General features: G+C 32.4%; 3 protein-coding genes across 11 annotated transcripts; 1 reads left to right on the top strand and 2 right to left on the bottom strand.

Annotated features, from left to right (window-relative positions):
- Positions 1-3,285, top strand: LOC114169759 (mitochondrial metalloendopeptidase OMA1-like). 4 transcript variants are annotated; one of them, XM_028055051.1, is made up of 4 exons: positions 6-100; positions 894-1,836; positions 1,949-2,097; positions 2,849-3,285. In XM_028055051.1, the coding sequence occupies exons 2-4, from the start codon at positions 913-915 to the stop codon at positions 3,096-3,098; spliced, it is 1,323 nt and encodes a 440-aa protein (XP_027910852.1). In that variant the 5' UTR covers positions 6-100; positions 894-912; the 3' UTR covers positions 3,099-3,285. The 4 variants fall into 4 exon arrangements, with proteins under 4 accessions (XP_027910854.1, XP_027910851.1, XP_027910852.1 ...); XM_028055052.1 differs by having other exon boundaries at positions 44-100; positions 927-1,836; XM_028055053.1 differs by having other exon boundaries at positions 1-1,836; positions 2,860-3,029.
- Positions 3,286-4,739: 1,454 nt separating this feature from the next.
- On the bottom strand, positions 4,740-7,758 carry LOC114168544 (protein NUCLEAR FUSION DEFECTIVE 6, chloroplastic/mitochondrial-like). Of its 6 annotated transcripts, none has more exons than XM_028053415.1 (4): positions 7,543-7,758; positions 7,327-7,448; positions 6,420-6,471; positions 4,740-5,093 (listed from the first exon to the last, which is right to left on the bottom strand). In XM_028053415.1, the coding sequence occupies exons 1-3, from the start codon at positions 7,680-7,682 to the stop codon at positions 6,464-6,466; spliced, it is 270 nt and encodes an 89-aa protein (XP_027909216.1). In that variant the 5' UTR covers positions 7,683-7,758; the 3' UTR covers positions 4,740-5,093; positions 6,420-6,463. The 6 variants fall into 6 exon arrangements, with proteins under 6 accessions (XP_027909216.1, XP_027909219.1, XP_027909213.1 ...); XM_028053416.1 differs by lacking the exon at positions 4,740-5,093 and adding an exon at positions 5,329-5,632; XM_028053417.1 differs by lacking the exon at positions 4,740-5,093 and adding an exon at positions 6,060-6,173.
- A 4,416-nt stretch (positions 7,759-12,174) lies between these two features.
- Positions 12,175-20,304, bottom strand: LOC114169579 (26S proteasome non-ATPase regulatory subunit 2 homolog A). The gene is made up of 25 exons (XM_028054805.1): positions 20,209-20,304; positions 19,993-20,093; positions 19,753-19,873; positions 19,600-19,659; positions 19,372-19,439; positions 19,193-19,235; positions 18,888-18,953; positions 18,719-18,757; positions 18,552-18,634; positions 17,042-17,156; positions 16,842-16,916; positions 16,456-16,614; positions 15,391-15,498; positions 15,174-15,278; positions 14,953-15,093; positions 14,755-14,859; positions 14,420-14,641; positions 14,118-14,231; positions 13,798-14,013; positions 13,556-13,615; positions 13,357-13,470; positions 13,187-13,272; positions 12,977-13,085; positions 12,705-12,883; positions 12,175-12,616 (listed from the first exon to the last, which is right to left on the bottom strand). The coding sequence occupies exons 1-25, from the start codon at positions 20,302-20,304 to the stop codon at positions 12,544-12,546; spliced, it is 2,658 nt and encodes an 885-aa protein (XP_027910606.1). The 3' UTR covers positions 12,175-12,543.
- Positions 20,305-20,574: the final 270 nt, after the last annotated feature.

The following is a 20,574-nucleotide window of genomic DNA, read 5'->3' as shown; positions in this document are numbered from 1 at the left end:
TATGGTAACGTGTCTACGTCCTTAGGTGATGAAGTGAAACATCAATTTCCCAATTCAATCCATCGCTGCTCCCTTCCACTCACCGCTCGCGATCAACACCGTACTTCTCTACTCATTGCATTTTCTTCATTCTTAATCGATACTCATCTTCAAACTTTACCTAAATTTTTCTTCTTTAACCTCATCTTCTCGAATATGTTAGGTCAAAATGAAAAAATTTTGCTTGTAAAGAAGTTGGGGCTATTTTTTATGTTAGGCCCTGCACAAAATGAATTAACTTTTGAATACTTGGAGGAAAATATTAATCAATAAGTTTCTACCGTTTGATTTGGTTATACTACTGTCATGGTTTTAAATTGCGGCTGTAGTCTCGCTAGATTCTTGATCCTGCGGGAAGATTGTGGATGATGGAACTGGGGTTGTGAACCACAGTTTAAAACCATGAATACCGATAAAAAAAAGTTGCTAATTTGTCGAATCTTTGGTCTTTTACGTGTGGTAACTTAATTGTTGTGTGAGACTAGAGGCAAAACAGAAGATTTCTAACTGTGTTACAACTTATTGTAATTGGAGGATGATTTATTATTAGACTATTGTTATCCAAAATAGTGTAATTGTTTCAAAAATTTAGTTGAATGGTAGTGAGTCATGATTCTATGGAGCTCTTCATATGTAGTGTAGTTTTTCTTCCATGGTTGTAGTTCCGAGACACCAAACAGGCCACGTGTGTTTCAGTATTCTCTTTTTCTAGATTCTTTGATTTCTTAAAAGTGCCGTGTACTCGGGTCTTTTTGAACCTTCTTTGTTTTGTCACTCATTCATGTTCAGCACAGACCTTGAATTTTGAATTTCTTTAAAACTTCGAATCTCCCTCATCCCTTTTTCTGGTTTAGATTTGGTTCTTTCTAAATCATGGGGTGCTACAGAAGGGGAGCTCTTGATCACCTTCGCATCTTGGCTTCGAGATTTATGCCTCAGAATCCAACTTTTCGGCATAGTTTTAGGAGTTGCAAATCTTGGTATTTGAATTCAGGTTCAAAAGGGGCTATTTTTAATGGGTTCTCTTCATGGCGTTCGATTTCTCAGAGACTGGGGGCAAAAGGTGTTGTTGGAGTTAATGGTAACTTTCACAATCTCTTTCCTTTGGGGGCTAAGAGACTTTACTGTATTGATCCATATAATGTGCAACATTTCAAGCCAAGGGGACTAAGGCATTGGTTTAAGAATTCTAGAAATGTTTTTGTTGTGATGGTTGGTTCAGGGGTTTTAATCACTGTCTATTTTGGGAACTTGGAAACGGTTCCTTGTACAAACAGAACCCATTTGATTCTGTTGTCAAAAGAATTTGAGAGGAGGCTAGGTGAGCACGGGTTTGAAAAAGTTAAAGTCAATTTTAACGGGAACATATTGCCTCCAATACATCCTCAAAGTGTGAGGGTGACAATGATAGCTAGGGAAATAGTTGATGCATTACACAGAGGGTTGAGAAAGGATAAGATGTTGAATGATTTGGGGTATACATCAGAGCATACTATGCTGGTTGAAGGAGATGGAAGGGAGACATTGAGTGGATTGGTTGGTAATGAAGAGAAAGTTGAAAGGAGTTGGCACGAGGGGGATAAGATTCTTGATGAGAAAAAATGCTGGAAATATGATCAGGAAAGATGGTCAAAAGCTAGTACCTCACATTTGGATGGATTGAATTGGGAAATTTTGATTGTAAATGAGCCAGTTGTTAATGCCTTCTGCTTACCTGGTGGGAAGATAGTTGTGTTTTCTGGTTTGTTTGAGCATTTTCAAAGTGATGCAGAGATAGCAACTATTATAGGGCACGAGGTATTATACTTCTTGTGCTTGGTTTAAGCTTACATAGTAAAACTTACTAATTTGTTAGTTGCACATATGATATGCAGACATGTCAGTTTATACAGATTTTGTTGTTAATTAGGTTGGGCATGCTGTTGCAAGACACAGTGCTGAGGGGATTACAAAGAAGTTTTCGTTTGGTATTCTACAATTGATACTTTATCAGCTTGTCATGCCTGATATTGTCAACATAGTGTCATCCATTTTCTTCCACCTACCTTTCTCCAGGCGGTATGCTTTCTTCATTGTCTCTTTCTAACCAATTTATTTTCTGTGTGGTTTTTTGATGTATGAGCAATGCTCTTGCTGCTTTCTTTTCCTTCCAATAAATTGTTTGCTACACTTAGCAGAACTAACAGTTTATAACAATTTGACTGTTGAAATTTATACTGCATTTTTTCTGATAGCAATTAATTTTCTATAAATCTAATAAGATTCTAGTACATTACAGGAGAAGAGAGTAAAGAAAAACCGAACCAATTCAAGCTTAATTACTGCGAGGAATCTGTATGCAAATTGCATGCTTACTATTACTTTTAGTGTAACTTAAATAAATATAGTATACTAATGTAGTCTTTTGTACCATGGTAAGATGAATCAGTTGATATAGATACAAGTTGAATGGCACTGCTGATATTGATTGCTGTTGCACAACTACAATCAATAATTTTCCTTTCCAGTGAGATTCCTAATCACAATAGAGTATAAGAATATACGATTGGAAAAAATATCTCTAAATCTAGTTCATTGGTATGACTCAAACTACCTGAAAGAAAAAGTATACCATTCACCATTGGTATAATCAATGCATAAGAGTCATGTGAATGAATGACTTTGTACACGATTCTTCAATGCATTAATTTCATGCTTACAGGATTTCCATGCTTGTTATCTAGGGATGAATTGCGCAAATATATCTCTAATGCTGGTGTTCTTGGACTACAAATTTTGTAATATACCTAATGTATTAACTTTTGTTTAGGATGGAAATAGAAGCTGATTACATTGGGATGCTGCTAATTGCATCAGCAGGGTATGATCCCCGGGTGGCACCTGGAGTGTATGAAAAGTTGGGAAACATTGGTGGTGATTCTACCGGAATGGATTATCTCTCTACTCACCCGCCTGGTATACAAAGAGCAGAATTTCTGGCACAACCTAACATAATGGAAGAAGCGCTTAGCATATATAGAGATGTAAGAGAAGGACGTAGGGTTCAAGCTTTTCTTTAGGACTGCACAACCAACACTTGTGTCTGCATCTGTTTGTTACAATACTCTTTTTTCAACACAAAAATATGGGAATTATCAACTAAATAGACACAACTGTTTTTTTTTTTCTTGTGTCACTGGAAATATAACGTTTTGCTCCTATGTCCATCAAATTTCCTAAGATTTGTAAATAGTGTGTGACTAAATATCTATTGTTGTTCCACCGTTTGTTTAGAAAATTGCAAAGCAACCACAATATTTTAGCAATAAAATAGAAAGGAATATATGAACAGTTTTTAAAGGAATAAAAATAAGCTAATTAGTACAGGAACTAAATTTGAAAATAATTTAAATTTTCATTTTGATCTTGATAGTAGTATTGGGTGTAACGGACCCAATGAATGCGGGGTGATATTTAATTATGCTCAACCCTAAATTCTAAAACATACAAAAATTTAAAGCTGCAAAAATAAAGTCTTTGGTGCGACGTGCTTATGCATAACATGCAAATAATAGTTTCAATCCGATTCATATTATTAGTTCACTCCAGGTTGAGCTAAGAAAATATCAATTTAAGTCAATTCACTTTTTGTTAGTCAAAAAAATTTATAATATGGGTGTAGGGTCTAGCTTATTGATACGTTTCAAAATGAATTACAAATACTTTTTTTATTGGCAAAAACTCAGATTCAAAATATTTTTTTGTTTTGAATCCGAATTTATGTAGTCTAAGTATATTTTATTTTTATCACGAATTATTTTTCTTGGTTAACAACAATTGTAGTTTTATCAATAAATGATCCACTAATTCAATTGACAGGAAATTACAAATGGATCCATTTTTTTATTGGAGATTCGAAATAGATGAACTCTCTCTAAGAATATTATAGGGTGATAAGATAGTAAATTAACTCACCTACGAATATGTTTTTTTTCTTTTTACAATTTATTGTATTACAATAAGAATAAATTAATTTAATTTATTTTTTATAATAGTAAAATCAAAATATTCATCTAATTCTCAAAATATTATTATAAAGATAGTAGTTAAAGATTAAGTAAGAACGTATATAATTTAATAAAAAAATTAATTAAACATTAAAAAGTTATTCAAATATTATTTAACAACATTCTAATATTTAATAATATAAAATTGTGAACCTACATAATTAAAAGTAATAAATAATTATAACAAAAAGAATTTAAAAAAATTGTAAAAAATGTTGATAAATTAAGTAAATCAACATACTTTCAACTTGGTTCGAATGTGTTCAATCCATAAATTAAGTGAACCAAATTCAATTCAATTCTTGAAAAAACTAATTAGTTAAAACTCATTTTGATATCCATGCATGGAAAGTAAACAACGGCATATATATCATTTACTCAATATTATCATTAATTCGGTGGTCTTGCAATAAATAATTTGGAATTAGGCATTACAAATATTTTTCTGAACTATGCCTTCAGTGTTCCTGCTTTTGGAAACAAGCTATGAAATAACAAACGATTCGACTTAGCTCTGCCCGTGCCCGTGAAATTTATGTGTACTGCCACGAGTACAGTTTGAAAAAGAGTTGAACAATTTATTGATCTTATTATAAGATCAGAGCATTTTCAAGAAACATTAACTATAACAATCAATAGTGATTTCTACAACAGCTCAATTTTAAATATTTTAATTTTGTGAGGATACAAATTAATCTGATTTGTTGAAAAATACTACCTGTAATTAAAAATTGTACGCCACCACAACAGAAAAACGAAAGATTAACATACATCAGACATGTACCAGCCAAATACGATGTAAATTATACTAATCGGTTAACTTAACAGACTTCAGAGTTTAGACTTCCGTAAGAAACATACTAATCTTGCGAAGATACTAAAACCTTTAGGAGATAAATGAACACTATTCTGAGGAAACTGGTGGCAAATCCCTTCAAATATCGAAGGCAATGAAAGTGACATGTATGATTCTGCAAGGCAGGTTTGCTTTTAGGGGAATTCACAGACCTATACAAGCAAAACATTGAATCAGAACTTTAAAGAGGGGGGCAGGGGGATTTTACAAAAACCTAGAATTTGAGAGTTCAGGTTCAGAGCTCAAATTGCATTAAATTTTGAAGCAAAAAAAAAAAAAATTTGATAGCCACTACACTGTTTCGAGTATCATGAACCCTTTTATACATAAAGATAACAGTCTAGAGATAAACAAGTTTCCACGTCAACGTGAACATTATAATTAATATGGACAGACAAAAGGAAACTTCATTGATACTTTGCAGTGCATTTGATAATTTGCCTTAGGCACTAGTGTTCATATGGATAAAAATTAGTAAGCAGAATGATTTTTATCATCTCAAATAGGAAGGAAATTAAGTACAGGTGGTCTAGGTTTTAAAGTTCCCTTTTGGGAATCAACTTGCTTCTACAATGGCCAAGTCAAATTTCCCAATGTTTTCGGCGACACATTTCATGCATTGCAGATATTTATGCAAAAAGCTTGCTTCAATCTTCTTAACCCGATTGATATCAAACATCATCATTGCAATCTGATTAAACAAGAAAGATCAGTATATTACACTATAATTCCCGATGGTCCCTACAATGCATGACCACAACGGGCTAGAAAATTAGGGAACAAAAATGAAATATCGCAATTATGGCTATTATACAAAACTCGGCAGAACTATAAAGTAAGACAGATATACAGAATACTCCCAAGTGTGCAGTTAATTAGTAATTGTTGTAGAAGGCATATAATGAAATTATTTCTAAAAAAATCTTTATCTCAATCTTTTCATCAACAATTTATCGCACATTGAGTATTTTCATAAGAATAAAGACGCACAAGATGCTCTAAATGGTTCATCTATAAAGAGAACCAAAACCTCCAGTGTAAACAAAAGTGTTCCGCAACATGACACACAAACGCACAAAAATGTGCTCAAAATAATGTTAAATAGTTAGTTATAGATGCCTAGAAATTATTACTGGTAAAAACAAAATCTTGTTTCAAGCTGAACATCAAATCATAGAAAGTTGCGGCAATCCCATCTACGCCTCCTGATCTTCAAGTAGTCTGCTTTTGGCCTACAACCAAAAGGAGTAGGTATGGCTTCACTAAATGGTTTAGTTAATGGGTGCGCGCAAACAAATGCAGGGAAGAAACCAATCCACCAATCTTATATACAAGATTAGTAGTTATAGAAACACATGGTCAAGCATCAGACAGACAAAATGCCCGTTGTCAATGAATATGGTGATATTAGATTACGCATGTATCTTGCACGATTGGTCAAATATTAAATCTCGTACAAGAATTGATAGAAAACATACCCGAAAATTAATTGTAGAAAGAACATCATGGAATCCTAGAGATGCTAGCTACCTAATTCAGAAGAAAAATCCAATTGTCAGGAAATCACAATGAATGCAAACTAGTTAACCTAAACAGACGGACCACTTAGCCCAAATTTTCCCTAGCTCATTTAATACTTTTTACCAAAGAAAAAATGTACTCATCTTAAGAATCCCCTTTAAATTAATTATCTGATCCATATTGAATATACCAACAGCTTGAAAAGTAGTGGGATTATTTGGGATTTGGCTCTTCTAAGACAGAAAAACAAAAGGTTCATAATTCAAAACGTTTAGTGCATGTTTGAATTATATTCAATTCTTCCATAGCTAATTCCAATTCCAGGTTTCAAGCTAAAGCAACAAATAATTGTCTCCACTTTTTCAACTTTTAGAACTGATGGAGTCAGAATCACTACAGGTAGTTATCGAAACACAAACTTAAATCTGTTAAGCATGTAAACATAATATTAACAGTTGATTTTCTCATTAATGACCTAATATTTGATGCACTTTAAAGTGAATTTTAGACGAAATTGTTCCGAGTTATGTCCGTTCACTATACAGAAACACCAACCACCAGGATTATCTATTCAAACTGCCATTTCAGAATAATAAAATACAGATACGTATGTACAACAACAAAATTCAAGTACCATCCGCTACATCCCGGAAGTAAACCATAATTCTTATAACCCAGAACTACCTAATTTTCCAATTTCTTCTAAAGTGCACCTCCCATGGAAAGGACACGAATTCAAAAAGATAATCCATGGTGAATCATTTCTACTATGCATAGAGTCAATAATATTACTAAGTCAAAGGCGTTCGAAATTTCACTCGAATACATTGAACATTCTAAAAGTGTTAGTGCAACTGACGATACCTTCGGGAATCCAAGCGGACGTGCGGCTTGAAATTGAAAGCATAGAATTCATGAGCGCAGAAGCCGTGGCCGTGTGGTACGGCATCATCGATACTACACACGAACTCAACTCTACAGGCAACCTTATCACACAAACGCAACACAATGGTATTAGCTACTGACACAGTAACACCACAAAGAAGCCTCCGTGAAATGCATGAAGGTGTTCGTTATTACCTGATAGTGGACTGCGAGAGTGGTTTATTGGACGCGATGCGAAACGGAGAACGAGCCGTTTTCGCTTCCGACGCGACGCGAAACGCCGAACGGCCGGCGGAGCATGATCGAACTATCAATCTGGCGGCGGTGGATGACATTTTCGTGATCGGAATCGTTTGAGATCCTCGAAGGGTTTTGGAAGTCTAAAACCCTATCTCTCGTGTGAGTGACACACGGTACTTGTCACACCGTCATTAGGCTTGGGCTCGCCCCAAAACATGCACGGGCCAAAATTTGAAAAAATAACTTTCTTCTTGCACCCACATAATTTCTATATATATATATATGCACCTCCAGAATTTTTTGGACTTTCGAATCACCTATTTCGGAAATCTTCTGAAACAAACATTCTGGATTTTTTTAGAGTATATTTTCAAAGCAAAAATTTTATAACAGAACTTCTATAATAAATTTTTTAGAATAAATTTTTCAGAACACATAAAATACATTATGGAATAGTTTTTCATAACCGAATTGTTAGAACAAGCTTTCCAGAACATATGAGATATGAGTTTTCTGCAATGAGTTTCTCAAAATAAATCTTTTGAAACACATGAAAATACGAGCTTCCCAAAATGAACCTTTTTCTGGAACATGTTCTCTCTCTTTTTATGCGGCGGCGACAAGAGTGGTATATTTTAGGCCTTTTCTATTAGTATGGGTGTCATTAGTAATAATTATGGTGCAGGAATAAAAAACCCAAAAAACAGTCCAAGTTTTTTTTTTCTTACTTGAGGGGGCTTCTCCCTACACCTCCAAATACTTCTACTGCACCCTCAAATACTAATTGCACAGTCTATTTTACTCTTCTGACTCACCTCTGTCTTAAGTAGGTAAAAGTAATTAAAATAGTTACCGCTTAGGTGTTTCGACATCTAGTTCTGCCCAAAAACAAATTTAGAAATCCGGTTCAAAAGTTAAATGGATTTTGACATCTGGTTTTTCAGAAAACGAATTTGTACACATACACCGGCTTTCGACATCCAATTGCCTAAAAACGGATTTAGAAATCCGCTTCACAAATTAAACGGATTTCGATATTCGGTTTTCATGAAAACGGTTCACTTGTTAAATTTTTAAATTGTTTATATTTTTTGTGATTCATTATATATTTTATTTAATTTATATTTTTTTTCCAACTTTTAAAAATAAAATATTTTGTTAAATCTTTAATTCTTCATTTTGAATTTGTTTTTAATACAAACCAACTTCTAGTGATAATGATAACCACAGATTTCATTTTACACAATCGAAAATCGAAATACAGTTTTTATTTTGCTTTATTGAATTTTTTTTATTTTTGAAATTCTTTTTTAAATTATTTTGAATATTTTGTTAGTTGTGTTGTGTTAGCTTTAGGTATAATATTTTATTTATTTAACGTATTTGTTTTATATTTTTATTTTTAATTTCATTAATTGGTTGAAAATTTAATTTCTTTTTAATTTAATGTTAAAGAGTTTTTTAATAATATTTTATTTTTTATTTTTAAAATTAATTATATTAATTAAAATAATTAAATATAATTAATCTAGATATTATAAAGGCAAATATTTTAAATAAAAAATTATTATTATTAATTAAAATATAACAAAGTAAAAATAACTAAAATATATATAACTAAAAAATATATGAAAAATAAAATTAAAATTAAAGTAATAAAATGAATAAAAATATTAACAAATTAAAAAAAATAAAAATAAATACATAAAAGCTGAAGTTTAAAATTCAAAAAATAATAAATATTAATAAAATATATTCTAAAAACAATTAAACAATAACTAAATAATATTAATCAAAATTAAATTAAATTTTATATGTAAAATACATAAAATAAAAAGTAAATTAACAACCGTACTTCGATCGTCGGTATATAATTTTATTTAATATAATTATATATAATATAAACAATTTAAAATTAAATAAATAATATATAAATATAAAAAACTGAAATTAAATTTTATAAATAAAATTAAATAAATGAATAAAAATATTAAAAGCTAACAACTAATAAATAAGTAAAAACAACTTTAAAATAATTAAATATAATTAATCTAGATATTATAAAGACAAATATTTTAAATAAAAATTTATCATTATTAATTAAAAATTAACAAAGTAAAAATAACTATAAAGTATATAACTAAAAAAATATATGAAAAATTAAATTAAAAATAAAGTAATAAAATGAATAAAAAAAGAAATAGTAATAAAATATATTCTTAAAACAATTAAACAGTAACTTAATAATACTAATATGAAATTAAATTTTATATGTAAAATAAATAAAAGAAGTAAGCTAGCGGAAATGAAATGCCGGTATACAAATATCAATTTTAAATAAAAAAATAGTTAACGTACCGGATTTCCAGTATATAGTTTTATTTAATATAGAATCTAAAATTAAATAATTAATATATAATATAAAAAATTGAAATTAAATCTTATAAATAAATAAATACATTAAAAAACTAACAAATAATAAATAATTCAAAATTATTTGAAAATAATTAAATATAATTAATCTACATATTATAAAGTAAAATATTTTAAATAAAATTTTATCATTATTAATTAAAAATTAACAAAGTAAAAATAACTACAAAATTTAAAATAATAAAATTTTATTTAATGTACTTATATAAAATATAAATAATCTAAAATGAAATAATTAATACATAAATTATAAAATAATAGAAATTAAATATTATAAACAAATGAATAAAAAAATACAAAAATTGGACTAATAATGCCGGTTAAAAAGAAGAAGCTGATTTTGAATTTCTTAACCGAGCTTCGAATGCCGGTAGAAAATTAAACCGGACTTCGAATATCGGTACACAAAGAAAACGGAATTTGAATTCCGTTTAATCACTTAACCGAATTTCAAATACCGGTGCACAATCCAAATCTGTTTAACTTTTTTACTGTTAAATAGTGAAAGGTTCAGAGAGGTACTATTGGAATTTTGAAATTTTTGAAGGTGTAGTAGAACTCTTTGGAAGTGTAGAAAGAAGCCCCCTTACTTGAGTGTTAGCCTCAACTTAGAAAAATTTATCTACAAACAAAAAACAAAATGAAAAGAAAACAAAAATCAGTTTTTTTTTTGTATAAACTAAAATTATTTTAAACGCAAGTTAAAAAAATTCATATAAGACAATACCAGCAAAGTTGTTAAAGTTAATTTAAAACAAAATGTGATTTGATTTCCCCTTCTTATTTATGCTTTATTTAGCTGCAGAGAAAATAAAGTATGTTTAGTGAAGAGAAAATGGTAGTGAAAAGAAAAGAAAGAAAAAGAAGGACCACAGGATTCTTATAAAACATTGAATTAAATAGAATTTAAAAATATTAATTAGACTTCATCAATTATCTAATCATGTTTTTTTTTATTTAACTTATTTAAAGAAAACAACTTGAATTGTACCTTCTTGGGTCCTTGTTCAAAATCAACACCTAAGGACCTAAGGATCGATCGGTGACGACAGAACAAACTATATAAAGGACTGGAAACATTTATCAAATGTGCATGTAGAAAATAAAACCACGTAAAGAACAAGAAGAATGAGGCAGAAGTTAAATTTTATCCGTCTTAGATTTACACTTGTTAAATCATACGTGTCTAATATAACCCAATGAAAAGGAACTGAATTGGTTATTTGATTTTTCACTATTCTTAAGAGAATTTTGAAAATTATCTTTAATCTTTATATCTCAATAACCAGTTTTTCAATTATGTATTAATGAATTGATTTAATCAATTAAAAAAGGCATAAAAAATGAAAGAAGCAAAACAATACAGCAATTTTATACTCGTTCGACTTAAGATGAATCTAAATCCAGTAACAAGAGTTACAAGAATTACAAAAACATCAATATTATTCAAGACCTTAAAGACTAAGGAACTTGATCTACAAATCAAAAACTCCTCTGAATGCATTGCATTTACACAATTGCACCTAGACCATCACTCACACAATAAATCAACCGAAAATAGGAATACACCTAATGAATTACATATGTAACACTCAATCCTAATGCCCGACTTGACCCTCCAAAATTGAATCCATTATCAATCTTCTTGAATATCCAACTGAATGATCTCTCAAAATCAATAATCTCTTCTTAATTTAGTGATACATGATTTATATTAATTAACGTGAATAAATTTTCACTACATCAGTACAATGTCCTATGATAATCCTTTAGTTAAATACCAATTCATTAATAAATTCCGCATTTGACATATTTAATACGTTAACAACTAATCGATGCAACTCAAACTTGACTTTCATGTAATCCTAGATATTCATCACTTATACAAAAAATAAATTCAGAACAAAGTCTAAATCAATAAAGCAATGATACAAGAACTTTGGACATCAAAATCAGCTTTGTTTTATGAGTGGGCTCCCCTTTTCAACAACACCGAGTGCCGGTTTATAATTTCTAATGTATCCAACCACCTAACCTATTTTCACCAAATTCGAGCAATGAAGAAACTGTTCCACTATGGAATTATATTCTATTGCAAATGCATTACCATTGCATTATACCTGTCGAAAAACATTCAACAGCACAAGGCGTCAATTTCAACACCCTCGTTAATCGACGTTATGAATGTTTGTTAAATACATGTTTCAGGCGTCAATTACACAAGGATAACCAACAATATTAAGATTACAAATAAAAATATCTCAGCACCACGAAACTACAGCTTTCGAATCAGTCGATATAACAGTTATACATAACCAGATTGCTCGTATAAGAATATGCTCAATAATAAATGGAAAATAAAAACAGTCGTGTGCTAAGATTCTCTGAATCATTTTATCCAATCCAAGGAATGATTTTAAGCAATTTCTTCTACATTTAGACAGAGTGTCATACATTTCAACTAACTACTTCTCAGACACTTAAAAAGAAAAAAAAAAGCTCACTGCTGTGGATCGGCACCTCTCACTCTTCCCTATAATCTGGATTCTCCTTCAAAATTACAAAACCTTCAAGAATTGGCGATAGGGGAAGGTATCTGAACAAAAAAGAAAAGAAAAAAAACTGTTAGTATTAGGGAACATAATCGTGGCGTGTTTTAAAATTTGAAGACATAAGTGCATTACTTTTCCGTTGCCAGCTCTGCCCTGTCCCCAGCAGCCAGGAGAACAGGGGTGGAGTGGGTCTGAAAGCCAGTAATTGTTTTAGGACGACCGGCTTGTCCAACAACATCTACTGCTTGGCCAACACGAACTGGCACTGATAAAGGCTTCAAGTTCTCATCCACAGTCAGCAACATCCTTGGCTGTTGCAACAAATTACAGAATGTGACTGAGAATAGCTTAAAATGGCATAAGGTAGAGTCTGACTGGAAAGACGAAATGAAACTCAAACAAACCTGCATAGCCAAAACGAGGAAGTACAGAACATAGTGATATTTCCCCAACACAATAGCTTTCATATCTAGGCATGCGTGCAACATGGTAATTAGTCCGGCAAGTGCTGTCCTGTAAAAATGATACAGAATGTTGATTAGAAAATGTTATACTAAAATTGTATAAGTCATTTTAAAGTTACCAACACAGTCCGAAAGTACATGTTTACTTACGGTGATAGTAGGAAACGATCAGAATGGTATGGATTAAGTGTTAATAAGCCCTTTCCCAAATGCACAAGACCTTGGGCAATCCGGACCTGTAGATAAAGTAAAAGGAATCGGGTGACCATCTATAAACAGTGGAAATAGAAAATAAGGAGGGAAACTTCGAGAAAGCTTACACAAAATAGAAGGCTGGTATCCTTGTAATAATAACTTGAAAGGTTACGAAGCATGCCAGCAATTCGGGCATTATTCGTTCCAGCGCCTATTAGACCCAAGGAAATTACTGCCGCCTAAAGCATATAAATTGTTTTAGCGAAAAATAATAAGCAATAGTATAGACTCAAATGTTCAAAGTAAAGAGACTTGACATCTCACCATAGCTACTTCTGAATCAGTATCATGGCTCAGTCTGCTTAAGGTATCCATAACATTGACCTGTAATGTTTCAGTAAAACTTTAGCAAAAGTTATAAAAAGTGACGCCTGGCACCCATACAATAATATAATAGTTTGAACTACAAGTCATGGTTTTCAGAGCATGGTTAATTTGTTTCACTTTCACACTGATAAAAGTTAACGCTGCAAATGTGATAAAATGCAAGTAAGTGCACTTTTTACCTTTGGATTTGATATGCAAAGTAGACCAAGTGCCAGAGGAACTGCTCTACGAATATTCTGCTCTCCATACTGTAGAAGATGTTCTAATGATCGAATTGCCATCTCAAGTCCCAGTTCTTCAGCCATGGCTACCATAGCAATTCCAAGTACAGCAGGACCTTGGTGAGTTTCACCTTTATCAAGATGTTGTGAACAATGACCTAAAAGATTCTGGACCTGCAAGAGCCAGAAAATACAAACATAAAAACATGCATACACAATTATGAACATATAAAGGTGCAGCAGAAGTTTTGTTTTTTAAAAACTTCATAAAATTGTACCTTGAGAACATTTCCAGTTCCAGCATAAGCACATGATAGAAGCGTCATGTCACAATACTTTCTAATTTTTTCATTAAAAGTCTTTGAAACTTCGGCAGTTGCCTCAACACTGTCCTGCAGTAACAAAGAACAAATGAAGAGTGAGAATTATACCTTCTTAACAACTTTGACCTCACCCAATAGCAGAACCCGCTCAATATCAATTGTTATTGAGAAACTAAAGAAATAAGATTAATGAGGTGATAAGAAAATAAACTCTAACTCAAGAAATAAAGACAACAGACTGCCGAACAACTGATTACCTGCTTCCCGAGATATAGAAGACCAAGGCCAAGAGGTAAAAGTCGGGTAAGGGGCTCTCCTAACTCTGACTCACTCCTGTCCATTAGTGTATAGATAATTGCTTGGGCAATTTCCTCATTGCAAGAACCCACAAAGATCAAGCCCAGAGAAATAGCAGTGAAAGCAAGCACATCAAGTGATGCTTTAGAATCATTCAGTACACCTGTCAATTTCTCACGTAACTGAAAGAAGCAATGACAAATTAAAAACTTTACACATTTGCATATGCTGTGTATCTCAATTCTCAACAAATATTATTACAAGATTTTCAAAAATATAGAGAAAAACAGATCACCTGCTCATTCTGGGAACCAGCATATGCAATCCCCAAACCCATTATAGCACCAATTCTGATTGATGTGTCTTCTTTATCTGTATAATCACCAAGAAGTGCCATTGCCTGAAAAGGAATCAAATCAGAACTAAAATATAAATTTAGAAGTTCAACGGAAAGCTGTCATATGCAGAAAACATAAGGATAAAAGAAACTCACAGGATCACAATCGTTCTTGATACTACAGTTGACAATTCCGACTCCTAATAATGCACCAGCAATGACATGATTATCATTACTATGGAAGTACTTGTCAAGTTGAGCAAGTCCAGAGTCAACGTCCCACAGCAAAATCATACCCTGACACAATACACTAATTTTGTAAAACAAAATTCACATGATCCAAACCAATAAAAGTGACTCCATAAGAAAACGCATACCAGACTAGCTGCAGCACTAGTCTTCCCATGCTCCTTATTTTTGAAAAGCCAATTTCCAGAAGAAGCACTACTTGAAGAATCTGAAGGAACAGTCATTAATTTATCCTACACAATGAGAATGGGAAGTGAGGGAAATAGAATATTGAAGAATAGAAGACATCATTAACCCAAATCACAAATAGAATATTAAAATATTAAAATATTAAAAACAGTATACCTGACCAAATCCAGCATTTACAAATGCATTAACAAAAGTTGCAGCAAGGTTCTGTCTAGCTGAATCAACACTTGCACCAGCACTAGCCCGGCCATCAAGCAAGTGCGCCTAGGAGAAATCAATCAGAGTGAAACATAAGTTGACAGCTAACAAACAAAATGGCACACTTGAGATAGAAAAACTAGCACATCTAGAACCTTTTGTTTCTGGTACATAAACTAGAAAACTATCAGAGATGTCTCTGTTAGAACAAAAATTGATTTCCACGAAAAGGAGTCCAGTACAAGAATAATCTTTTTTTCTGAATGAAATACAATTAAGTATAAGAAGAGGCGGATGCCACTTTAGCAAGAAAGCAAACACACAAAAAAATAACCCAAACCATTTTTGACACATCATTGATGATCAACATATAAAAATTATTTCGGCTACTAGCCTAGACTCTTTTAAAGTACATCTCCAAATTTGACTGGCAAAAACCAGCACATCAGAAACAATTGTTCCATTAATTAGTAAGAAAATCTCACGTGTGATATATTATTGGAAAATGATTAAATAAACTATGCACAAAAGCATTACAAACAAATCTGATAGGGCAATTCATAACAAGGAAACCTTTCAATTACTCTATAACCCAAACCAGAATTCACTGATACACAATACACATAACTATCGACAAAATTTCTTGGATATGACAAGCAACCATAACAAAAGCTGCAAAAACTAATGTATATTAAAAAGGATCATGACTTATTGTTTATGAATTTGAACCAAAATTTAGCAGATAAAAATAAAATATCATAGCATTAGAAACCAGAATTCACTGAAACACAATACACAAACTATCGACAAAATTTCTTGGATATGACAAGCAACCGTAACACAAGCTGCAAAACCTAATGTATATTAAAAAGGATCATGACTTATTATTTTATGAATTTGAACCAAAATTTAGCAGGTAAAAATAAAATATCATAGCATTAGATGTAAATTTATACATGCACAGGATATTATATTTGGTACACAATTCCTTATAGCAGAAGTTAAATCATCACCAAAATTCACCTTGTATATATCCTCAGGGGACTTGGGCTCCGTAACTTCAATGTCACGAGCAAGGGTGAGATATCCTTCACTTAACTTAGAATTGTTGATGATATCCTGAAACATTTCTCTGTCCTCATCATCTGCGGCCATCTCCTCATCAAGCTCAAAAGTAATTCCCTGCAGATAAATAATAATCAACAATAAATATCTCACAAGATGATCAAAAAGGAGCCCCCAAAAGAATCTGATAGCGCAATCTTGTCAATATATATGGCCTTTTAGAGTTGACAAAACAAGTTAGGCAAATAACATCACTGTTAAAAAACTTACGGGTCATAGCTCCCTCACAAAGAAACATGAACCAAGATAATTTCACAAAGTAATAAACAGAATCCAGGACTTACATGACGTGCAAGCATGTAACAGAATTGCTTCTTTCGTAGCACATCATTACAAGAGGTGAACACCTCTCTCACATGCTGTCACAGCACTGCAACTAATTAGTTTCAAGCCACAATAATTCATATATACACACACACACTCTGAGAATTGACCGCAAACTCCAGGGTTAAACGAGACACTGTTAAGAATTTCAGATCCACACCTGCATGTTATCCATGAACAATGCAATTTGGAGTGCATTTGGATATTCTTCAAATTGTTTATAAATTGAATATGCAATGTCCAAAACTAGCATATCATCTGGTCCTGGGAGGTATCTGCAAAATTACATAGAAATAAAAAAATATAAATCTACAGGATAACATGTTTGTCAGAGAAAGAGGGTTAATTTACCCCAGACAACATATAAAAGAAAAAATCAAAAACAGCATCACATTTGTATGCAAAATGTTAAAAAGCCAAAATAGAGTCCTCCTAAAAAATGTTTAGATTACAAGCCAAAATACACCCATAAACCTTTGCATTATTATAAAATAAAACATCACTCTCAAATTTCAACACCAAACTTAGAAGCTTCGGAACCTCTGTAACTATTAAAAAACAATTGTCAGTAAAACCAGACTCCCAATCTACAGTATCCTCAGCACAACTGTAGTAAGAGATCCAACTACAACTTAAGCAAACAGCAGTTCTCATTCCCAAAGTATTGGAACACTCAATCACTTATAGAAGAGACAAGGATGATAAACTAAGATTGCTAGTTACTAAATAATTTAGGTATAGGAATTTAGAAATGAAGAGACATCATAGAAATAGAGAACCAAATGAAAAAGCATGAAATTGCAAAACAAAAAATACAATTAAACCATAAAACATACACACGTTCATATGCCATGATAAATTGTTACTCCCTCCAGTCCTTATTATAAGACACCTTCTAGAAGCTCTATATGGTCCTTTTCGCAAGGCATTTTATACTTCCAATGATACATTTAACTTTTATTACTTATTCGTCCTTACTAAATGTTTTAGGTATGTATTTTGGGGTTTGTCTGCAACGATGAGAGCTTATAATTCACGTACTTTTCAATGAAATGTTATTTGGACCATTTTCAACTCCTAAAGATTGTGCCATTTTCTACAAACTTCCATTCATTTATAGGTCTCACTCAACTGACTATCCAGTTCTCATCCATGTAAGCTTTGATAAGCTATTTTCTCACTACACATTCTCATCCACATATCATTCCACTCTTTCTATGAAAAACTTGATTACAGAATTAGAATTTTCAATCTAGTTGGAGAAGTTATAAAGAGAACTTATCAATTCTTGATTAACAATCTCAATGTCTAATCAGATTTTGGTATTCTAAAAAACAAAATATCTTAATGTCTCAACGCATTAGTATAAAATATCAGAATAAATATATGGTTGATCGTTAAGCTTCCCATGCATGACTCTCTTACGCTTTAAAATCTCTGTACATCACACAATGCTCCTAGGAAAACATGCAATTATCTGAAAAAAATTAATGTTTTTTAATTCATATACAAAAATTAAATGTTGTTTATTGAGGGTAAAATGGTGCCTATATTTTTACCACGTAATTTGGTTAATGGTGCCTTGTAATAACGACAGGAGGGAGTGTTTTTTCCACTATTATGAACTCAATTGAATTTTCTCTACATAAACCAAGCCCTGTTTGCATTACCTTGCTGAACTGGTGAGATATAGGCAAGTTCTTTTAAAATTTGTTTTGTCAACATGTGCACTCAACATGCCAAGGTCTTCAACCTAAAATGCAATACAAAAAGAGATTTAGTTCACAGGACAAAGTAGCTAAGCTAAGCAACAGCCTAAAAGGAACTGGCATAATACCTCCATCAAAAGATCAACAGCTTCAGGTTCTGCATTATGCTGCAGGACATTTAAAATTAATTAAAATAAACAAATAAATAAATAATAGTCTTCCATTAACATATCTAATTGCATCTATATTCCATACAGTCTACAACTTTTTGAATAAAATGAATGCAATATACTGTACCTTCATGTGAAAAGCAACTATTTGTTGCACGAGTTCCATGAGATCATCTATGGGAGTTTCTTCACTCTGTAAAAGCATTTCATATTAAACAGAAACAGGAAAGAATTAGATAAATTTTAACAGTTCACACCACTTACCTTAAATACAGATCATGGGGGAGCCAAGGGATTCTAATTACAAACATCTAGACTATGGTTGACGACATATAAAGTAAATTATTAAATGAACTAAGAAGGTGATTCATGCGTATTCATTCGACTAATTTATATATCGACATTTAAATTTAAATTAGCCAGATATCCAACCTGTCGTTTTGCGTATTCTTGTGCAATCTCTCCAGCCAGATTCCTGATACCAACAAAAACACATAACTAGTAAGATTAATGACAACTCCTCAGTCAGAATTCAATCACCAGAATTCTAACTTTCCAAGTAATTATCTTCGATAATGATAACAAAAAGTTCCAAACAACGTTATTCTCACCTAACATACTCATGGCCCCAGGAACCAATATCGCCCTCTGAACCCAGTAATCTATATTTGAGGCTTTCCTGACAGATCAATAGGAAATAATCAATACAAAAACCGATTTGTAAAGGCCCTAAAAGGCATCTAGATGAAAGGACACCACCATGCTGGAACACAACCAAACCAAGACAATCACGAAATATATTTTCAATTTTCAATTGCTAACAAAGCAAACTAACTTACTCGTTCTCCTTCGGCAGACATTGTAAGCGCCAAAACTGACAATATATCTGCAAGGTACTTCTGCATTGAGGAACGACAACTAGATTAACCAACAGTACAAACACCATACTACTACTATCCAGTACTAAGGCAGCACCATATCCATAACAATACCTTCAAATCAGACTCCGCCATAGTTTCATAATACGTCTTAAGAGTTCCATAGTGCGGGCGCAGAAACTTCAAGGGTTTAGGAACGGAAGTCATGGAGCTCGTGGAAGTTCGAATTTCTTGCCTACAACAAAACCACGCATTCCAATTCAAAATACGTAATCAATTTTTTTTAAAATAAAAAAGCTAAAAATCCCCTTCCAAATTAAAATTTGTTCCTTTAGAGCATATTACTAGGTTTACCTCATGCTCTCTAGTGCAACCTTCTGCAATCCCGCGTCGGCATCTTGAACCCTCTCAACGTAAAGGTCTAGCTGCTGCTTCAACGCCAAATCCTCATCGGACTGCACAAATTGCGACAGAAACAATCGATTTTAATTTCTAACTCTCAAGAAATAGCCTAACAGGCATTAGAGTTGAGGAAGTAGTGAAATTTTGATGCACAGCTTTTGAACTTACCAGATCTTCGTTCTCGACCTTTTTCTTTGAAACGGCGTCGTCTTTGGCCGCACTGGTGCTGGCGCTGGTGCCGGCGCGGTTAGGATCGGGCGCCATCGAAGAAATTGGAAACCCTAAAAATGACTGAAGAAGGAAAGGGGGTTGAACTACGACGGAAAAGAGATGAAAATCTCGCGAGCAGAGTGTTGTGATGCCAGAAAATTAAAGAAAGTAACACTTTGGAACATATAACAATCAAAGGTTTCTTGCTGCCGAGGATTTTGTCACATTAATGGGCCTTCGCCCACTCCGCAAAGGCCCAGCAAGAAACTCTTATCGACTTCTTAAAAATTCATTATTTTTATTATTATTATTATTATTATTATT

The sequence above is a fragment of the Vigna unguiculata genome, chromosome 11, assembly GCF_004118075.2.
Source record: "Vigna unguiculata cultivar IT97K-499-35 chromosome 11, ASM411807v1, whole genome shotgun sequence".
Taxonomy (NCBI): Eukaryota; Viridiplantae; Streptophyta; class Magnoliopsida; order Fabales; family Fabaceae; genus Vigna; species Vigna unguiculata.
This window is presented reverse-complemented; position numbering and strand designations above follow the sequence as displayed.

Bases quoted from the DNA above. Each gene is read 5' to 3' on its own strand.
- LOC114169759 (XM_028055050.1), top strand. From the start codon at position 913: ATGGGGTGCTACAGAAGGGGAGCTCTTGATCACCTTCGCATCTTGGCT. The intron at 1,837-1,948 runs GTATTATACTTC...GTTGTTAATTAG, and splicing joins CAACTATTATAGGGCACGAG to GTTGGGCATGCTGTTGCAAG. The intron at 2,098-2,848 runs GTATGCTTTCTT...ACTTTTGTTTAG, and splicing joins CACCTACCTTTCTCCAGGCG to GATGGAAATAGAAGCTGATT.
- LOC114168544 (XM_028053412.1), bottom strand. From the start codon at position 7,682: ATGTCATCCACCGCCGCCAGATTGATAGTTCGATCATGCTCCGCCGGC. The intron at 7,449-7,542 runs GTAATAACGAAC...TTGTGTGATAAG, and splicing joins CTCTCGCAGTCCACTATCAG to GTTGCCTGTAGAGTTGAGTT. The intron at 5,633-7,326 runs GTATCGTCAGTT...TTGTTTAATCAG, and splicing joins GTCCGCTTGGATTCCCGAAG to ATTGCAATGATGATGTTTGA.
- LOC114169579 (XM_028054805.1), bottom strand. From the start codon at position 20,304: ATGGCGCCCGATCCTAACCGCGCCGGCACCAGCGCCAGCACCAGTGCG. The intron at 19,660-19,752 runs GTATTGTTATGG...TCCTCAATGCAG, and splicing joins TGGCGGAGTCTGATTTGAAG to AAGTACCTTGCAGATATATT. The intron at 12,617-12,704 runs GTAATGCACTTA...TTTTTTGTTCAG, and splicing joins GCAGAGCTGGCAACGGAAAA to ATACCTTCCCCTATCGCCAA.